The sequence below is a fragment of the Fulmarus glacialis genome, unplaced genomic scaffold, assembly GCF_000690835.1.
Source record: "Fulmarus glacialis isolate BGI_N327 unplaced genomic scaffold, ASM69083v1 scaffold6610, whole genome shotgun sequence".
Lineage (NCBI taxonomy): Eukaryota > Metazoa > Chordata > Aves > Procellariiformes > Procellariidae > Fulmarus > Fulmarus glacialis.
This window is the reverse complement of record NW_009189466.1, coordinates 40,810-48,109: the sequence shown is the minus strand read 5'-3', so window position 1 is coordinate 48,109 and position 7,300 is coordinate 40,810. Positions and strand designations below refer to the sequence as shown.

The 7,300-nt window shown below is 50.4% G+C and overlaps 1 protein-coding gene across 1 annotated transcript in view; it reads right to left on the bottom strand.

The window, feature by feature from the left end:
- Nucleotides 1-2,570: 2,570 nt before the first annotated feature.
- AGRN (agrin) overlaps nucleotides 2,571-7,300 on the bottom strand; it is a gene marked incomplete at its 5' end in the record, with an annotated part of 43,824 nt that continues 39,094 nt past the window's right edge. The window contains 4 exons of the mRNA XM_009582104.1: nucleotides 2,571-3,100; nucleotides 4,739-4,842; nucleotides 5,419-5,643; nucleotides 7,185-7,217. Coding sequence (XP_009580399.1) covers nucleotides 2,943-3,100; nucleotides 4,739-4,842; nucleotides 5,419-5,643; nucleotides 7,185-7,217 — 520 coding nt within the window. The remainder of the gene's footprint in view (nucleotides 3,101-4,738; nucleotides 4,843-5,418; nucleotides 5,644-7,184; nucleotides 7,218-7,300) is intronic.

Below are 7,300 nucleotides of genomic sequence, written 5' to 3'. Positions count from 1 at the left end.
TGCCCAGGAGACAGATATACACCAGCGAGCAAGCGTGAGGCACACAGTACAAAGAATAAAAAAGCCACAGGCCCCTTAAAAACATATTTAATAGTTTTCAAACTTTATTTCATGGTGATTGACGAAAGACACAAGTTAGTAATGGTTATATCATGCTGCTCCTCTACTGTGCATTGCCCTTCAGAATTCATACAGCAGTTCACAATGGTCATTAATTTACCCTATAAATGAAGCCACATGGACATCTTTTTTTAAAAAAAAGCAAAAAAAAAAAAACAAACCAGAAAAAAAACCAAACCTCAATGTCTCTTTTTTTGTACATACATGTTATAAATGCTATTAAAAATAAAGCCGAAGTTAAGTGCACAGCCCCTAGGGAGCACTGCTGAATCTGACCTTGGTTCAAGACGCTTGACAACGAGGACGCAAGGTCCTGTTTTAAGGCATTTCCAAGCCCCAGCAAAAGCAGACAGAGTTTTCGGTTTTGTTTAGTTGGTTTTTTTTGCAGTGACCCTGGCTTCATTTCAGTGGCATTCTAGAAAATTAGCAGCTTCCTCTGCGCATGCCCCTCTCCCTCCGGCGTTGGCACATTCAGCCCTCAGTCTCAGCCAGCGCAGTTGCATCGCCCAGCTAGAACTCACCTTCTCAAAACACAGATCGAGGGTCTCGCACTTCCCCCCCATCCCACCCCATCCTGCAGTCCTAGTTAGCCCCTGCCTATCTATACCTCGTCATCAAAATACAGCAGTCCGTCCCTTTCACAACACAGTCACAGCACTCCCCACCAGGAACCACAATTTATATACAGTAGCCACTTAAAATGTGGTATTGCCACACACACAGCCACCCCCCACACCCCCCCCCGAGGCTCCATCCCACAGAGGGTGCAGCCCCCCGTGAAATATTTAACCACTGGATTTTTAGAGGAATGTCAATAGATTAGGCATAGATTTGGCAGGGGGGGAGGGGACATAGATCTCTTTTAATTTAAAAAAAAAAAAAGAAGAAAGAAAAAAGAAACCCAAGTGGTTTTACACTACGTTCTTCCCCTTTGTTGTATCTGTGTTCAGAGCTCACCCTGAGAGAAGTAATTTGACTTTTCATGGCTCAAAATTTAGTGCCAAGAAGCAACATTTTTAAAGGGTGCACTACTTTGTGCACTACAAGGTGTGCTAGAAATTCATGGTAAAACTGCAAACTGATGGCACCCTGGCTATTAATTAACACTTGATACCTGGCGGGATCCTTCAGATTAATTCTGTACGCTACATAAAGCAGGTTTTACACAGAGCAATGCCAGCTGCCATCTCAGGGTGGGAAAGGGACACAGTTGTGTCCCAGTGGTAGAAAGGGACATAGATGCTACACAGCATCAGTAAATTCTTCCCATGGAGAAGGAACCTGAATGGAGTGGGTCATTTCTTTCATAGCTGCAATCCGTTTGTTCTTCTCCTGCTTACAGGAGATTCAGTGTTTGCATGCAAATGTGTGCTGGTTGACAGACACTCGCGAACACACATACATTCATTCGTAAACACACATACTGCCTTTGTAACTGGCACCACAGTATTTGCTTTCCAGATTTGCATGGAGGAAGGAAAAAACCTCCTCCCAAACACTACTGCCTCGACAGCTGACTCACGCCCAGTCCCACTCCCATTGAAGCTATTGCTGCGGGGCTGGCAGTATCCAGAGGAGCTTTGATCATGGCGTGGAAGACCCTGCATTGCACTGGGCATTGCAAAAACTTGAAGTCAAAGGTAAAACTCCAATTACTCTTCATGGGAGAGGCTCTAGTACCAGCTCTACAGAGATTGACGTGCTGGACAGCCGCAAGCATCCTCATGGTAGACAGAGGGCAAGTCATGCCCGGAGGCTGGAAAACGGACATGGGTCATGGAAGGATATATCCAACAGATTTTTTTTTTCCTAAAGTGAAGCGGGACCCAAGTCCCCGTGCCCTCGCAGCCCGTTTGACAGCACTGGAAGAGGGAGAGCACCTTGCAGCTCCTGAAGACGTGCTGCAAGTTCTCACTGGCACACGGGAGGGCAACGCTTGGTACACAGCAGCTCTTGGGAAGAGCAGCCAGGGCAAGCAGGTGGTTAGGACATGTCTGGATAAACACAAAGCATGGAAATGAGGTTTCACAGCTGCTTCTGCACATGTCCAAGAGGAGGAGAAGGAGAGCCAACAGAGAAATCAACATTTCCCCCACAGCACCTCTCAGTCCAGCAAACAGTCATAAGACAACCAAAGAGCAATGCTTTTCTGCCTGCTCAGAGCAGACCTTGGTCTCTCTTCCAGTGCATGGCATCCCTGATTTTAACAGAGCATAAAGGAGAAAAGCACTTGAGATTCTTACACACATAAATTATAGTGAGAGGAAGGGGGGGAGGAGGGAGATAGGGTGAACACAGGGCCAGGAGAAGGCTTAGCAGAGCCAGGCCCCAAAGCAGGGTGGTAATTCCCATTTCTCTGACGGCCACTTCCCCGCTCAGCCAGCACTGCAGAGGGGACTTTGGGGCCAGGCCCGAGATGGGAAGGCGGTGAATCCAAGAAGGCCACACGTCTCGCCAGCACCAGCATCCTTTCCCCCTCGGGCGTGAACAACCACCCAAGAACACAAGTAAGGAGGGGGAAAAATAACCCAAAAAGAAGCTTCAAGTATGAATAAGATTTACAATGCAGGCGCAATGGGGAAGTTCTTCTGTCACTTCTTGGAGACTTGGTTCAAGGTTTGTTCTTTGTTGCTGCTGTTTGATTAGAGTTTGACTGACCTGGATAGACTGCAACCGAACAAATAACCCAAAAGAAAAGGTGTTTCCTCCCCTCCCTTTCCCCCCTCCCCCCAAAATATAAAAAGCAATAAGTTTACAAAAATAGAAAATAATTACAGCAATAGGCAGGAGGGAGGGAAGGAGAAGGAAGGGTCCCTGGGGGTCTATTTGGCTGAGCAGTGTAATATCGTGGGGTTGTTTAAAGCGTCCTCCACCAGATGCAGTTCTTGGCGGTCGACAATCACGTCCCTTATGCAGCCAATAAAGCCAGTGCTGTAGGCCTTGGGCAGCTTGTGAGCCACGCTCAGCTTCTCCATTCCCCCTGCAAGAGACAGCGTGGAAGGTCGGTGGGAGGACAAAGGACACGCTGCGGTGCGGGCCAGCAGCCTGCTCCCGGCAGCGTCGCAGACTCACGCCTGCACGCGCGGTGCGGGCGCTGCTGGGAACGCCTTCCTCAACAGCCGGGAAAAACCTCTTTCCTGGCCAGTATTTATTTTCACTTAAATCAGAGAAATGCCAGTTCCAACCAACACATCCAGGTTTCCTTAAGACACTTAAAACAGTAACTTGCATTCTAAAATACCAATTCAACTTAAAATGCTTCATTTCCTTGGAGATTGGTCCAAAATTCAAACTGAATTTTATTTCAGTTACTGAAATGTCAACTATGGCTCATTCCAGGCCCTGAAATTATGAAAGGCTGATTGCAAACAAAACCTTTGGAAGAGCCAGTGGGGAAGCCAAGCAAAAATTTCTCATGGAAAAATTCCACTTTCCACATAACTTCTAGGTTGATTTCAGAATGAGAAACGGCATCTGGGATACCGTCTTTTCAGAGGTAAGGCTACATTTTTGAATATGAACTCTTTGTAAGTCAGGTTAGACCTGAAACTATGGGCTTAGACTGGGAAGATAAGAACAGATGCTTCTGAAAAGTGTGAACAGAATCTAATTCACTGTTTCTTCATTACAGATAATCAAAATCCCCAGGTGAACATTTCTGTCCATTGATTTCTGTGGCCTCTGTGCCCCCCTTGCAATCTGAACGCTAGGACTGCTACAGCACCTGCCTGAGGAAAAGCCCAGTCCTTAACTTATAGATGGAGAACTGAGTCATGCAAGCTCCTCCAGAGACGAACGAAGCCCAGGATCTGCAGCATCCCCTATCACTGGGCACCCTTCTTTCATCCCTTCAGGCTCCAAAAAGGATTTTACTATCCTCGTAGCTCAGATTAGTAGTGGTTGTAGTTAAGCACAACTATCCTACACTTGTGGGTGGATTTCTTGCCTATTTGAGCTGTTACAGGACGAATCTAGCCTCTGTCTGCACTGACAGATCTGCCACAGGCAGTGTGAGATAGATGCAATGGGTCAAACTCTGTTTGCGGGATCAAAATACTTATGTCAACACAAATGGAACTGACTCTGCTGCACACACAGGCACGTTCTGGCACATCTGCTTATTCTGTTATGCAAATAAAGCAACATTTAAAATCTGGGTATTTACATATTTCCAGACAGAATTACCCTTCTCTCAATTCAGCCATTTCATCTTTGGGAACCAGAGTTAACCAAGCAAGTCACGTTTGGGAGGCTTGTGAACTAACATGGGGGAATTCGGCAGGTGGGCGAAGTCCCAGTTTGAGGAGGGAGAGGGTGCTCCGTGCCATCGGCAGCAGGGCATCCTGCAGGCCAGCTAACCACTCTCTTCAGGGGACACGGTGACACGGAAAGGACTGGCATTTGGTACAGCCAACCCTTCGTCCCTCAGCTGTCACCAGCATCCTGCCCTAGTATGCAGAGAACAAGCCGGGGATTTTTTAGGTCAAACCTGTCAAAGCCACCTGGGAGGCAAAGGTGTCCCACTGAAACAAGTGAGGGAGCATCAACACCCCAGCTCCGGCTCTGAGCCCCTCAGCAAGGGGTGCAGAGGAGGGTCACCCTTTCCACACCGACTTACCCAGCCACAGGGCCCCGTCTGTATCTAGCTGTGTTGCACCAAGTGGAGAAGAGCCAGCAATGGGGGCTTCGTTGCCGACTTGAAGAGAACCTTCTCTCTGTACCCTGCTCCCGGAGGGAGGGAAGAAGAAACAGAAGATGATTAGCAACCTTACAGGAAAAAAGCTGCCCTCTGCTTTACACTAAATCCAGACACTGGGCACCATCAGCCCTTCTCCACCTGGAGAGGAGCGGGGAGCAGAGCTCTCCCTCAGGCCATGTAGCACAGTGGTCCTCGGTGCAACACCACAGCTTCCTCCCGCGCCCTCCATCAGCAGAAATCCCTGGCATGCCGGCCGCGTGATCCGCTCCCCGCTCCCACCACCAATAAAAATAAAAGGGATGGCTCGGGCTCAACACGAACAGAATGTCAAACCCTCAGCTAGCTAAAATAAAAGGCACGAACCTTTCGTACCTCCTTGAGCCTGCCCCTTTGACATTTCCAGACGTGTCACAACACGCACCCCTCCAACGCGGCACTGCCCACATGCCTCTCCTCTATTATTATCCAAGAAGAGGAGTGACCCTTGGGGATCACAGGGCACGGAGCCACGGCCATGACTCAGGCTCCCTAGTTCACAGCTTGCCCATCCCAGAGCAATCTGCCACGGTCCTGCTCTCCCCTCCTGCCAGCCTTCACACCTGTATGCTTTGATGTGAATCCACTGGTTGGTGTTGACCGGGACCGTCGATCGTAGGACGACTGGCTTGGAGCCGAGGTCGTAGGTCATTTGTACGAAGCCATCCACTATGGCGAGGGCGATGTAGTCTGATCGCTCGAGCCCCTTCCCACTCCATAGGATCAGCCCCTGAGTGGCTTCTGTTTTGATGCTTAGTTCAAAGTGGTTCGATTGCAAGGCCTTCTCGCTGCACGGGGAGATGGGAGCAGGGAAGAAGACAGAGCAGAGTTAAAAACATGGCTACAAAAGCAACAGGCAGCCAGTCAGCTCCTCGGAGCAGCCTTCTGTTCCCAGCCAACTAGCTCACCTGCTGAGGATGACCCTCAACGGACTTTGGCATCAGGCTATGCATGGGGTCTCAGTCCCTACCTGCTGCACTCGAGGGGTCACAGCCTTTGCAATATCCCAGGCCTGCTCAGAAGGTCTGGTGCGTGGCCGGAGGGAGCAGATGGAAAGCTCTGAACCAGGCCACAGGATCAAAGAAATGGCCCTCTGGAGTTCTCTAACCCAGCTCCCACTCAGAGTAGGACTAGTGCCAGCGATAGGTGAGGGCAGCTGTGGCTCTGCCCAGCTGAGCCTGGGAACACCAAGAACGGAGCTTCTCCATCCTCCTACTGCCATGAGTGGGGGCTGCACAGCTCTCCTGGGCATGAAGTGTTTTCCCCAACGTCCAGCTTGAACCTCCAGAGACACAGCCTGGGGATACTGCCCCTTGATTTTGCCCTCCATGGAGCACAAGGCTCAGACACATCAAGCCCTGCAAGTCTTGTTTTTGCCTCCTCATATGCAGTTGCTGAAGGAAGAGGTCTGTTACATGGGCTGGTGAACAACACCAGGCTGGCCCCGATCTGGAAAGCAGAAGGGTTCCCCACAAAGCTACCTTTGATTTGGGAGAGATCAGAACAAAGAGGCCAGATTGGGAGGGCTGCGGGCAGCAGCTAAGCTGGGGTTGACACCATTTCACCATCCTGCTGGCAGGCGTCCGAGGTGCAAGCAGAGCTGGGGTGCTTGGGGACCACCACTCCCCATGCCATCACCACACAGCCATCAGCCTTGGAGGCATTTGTTCTACACCACTGCCTCTGCTTGACCAAAGCCCAACGGGAACCTGAGGCTGGGGACTGTGAGGCGATGAGCACCCTGCAGTTTGAAGGGGATGGAGACTGTCCACAGAGGCAGAAAGCCTTCTTTCTCCTAGATGTGGTGTCTTTTCCCAAGGGAGGAATGAAGGAAGGACAGGATTTCCCCGACGTTGGCATCCCCATCTTTGCTCAGTCCCTTTGGAACAGGCAACAGGTGACATTGCCATATGAAGTCATCATCCACTCTCCTGGGATGCTCTGAGACACACTGCCGACACATGTACACACATAGACCAGACAACACGGGCAACACAGACAGCTTTTTATTCCCAAGGGACACGGTGTCCAAAGGGCTGGACGAGGGCTGTACTGTCAAGGTAACTCAGCCTCTCCCCTCACCAGTGGCTATTTGCTGTCTAGGTCCCCTGGGAGCGAGGGCCAGAGCTGAGCTGCACAGGAGCTGCTGTTCCTATGCTGGAAGGACAGGGCCTCCTTCGTATTTACTTTCATTATCTGCAGAGCTGTATCCCTTATCAATAAAAAGCCAAGGGTATGGACACACAGAACACGCACAGAGACAGAGACATGCTGAGGCAGCAACAGCAGAGCACGAGACACAAGAGCTGAAAGCCTGGCACAGACTCACCTGGGCTCCGCGGGATAGTCCAGCACTTCGGGACTTAGATGCAGGAAGAAAGGGGAGCATGCGATAAGCGCAGGACAGCAGAGGAGACCCTTCCCTCCCACCCCGCTCGGACAGGG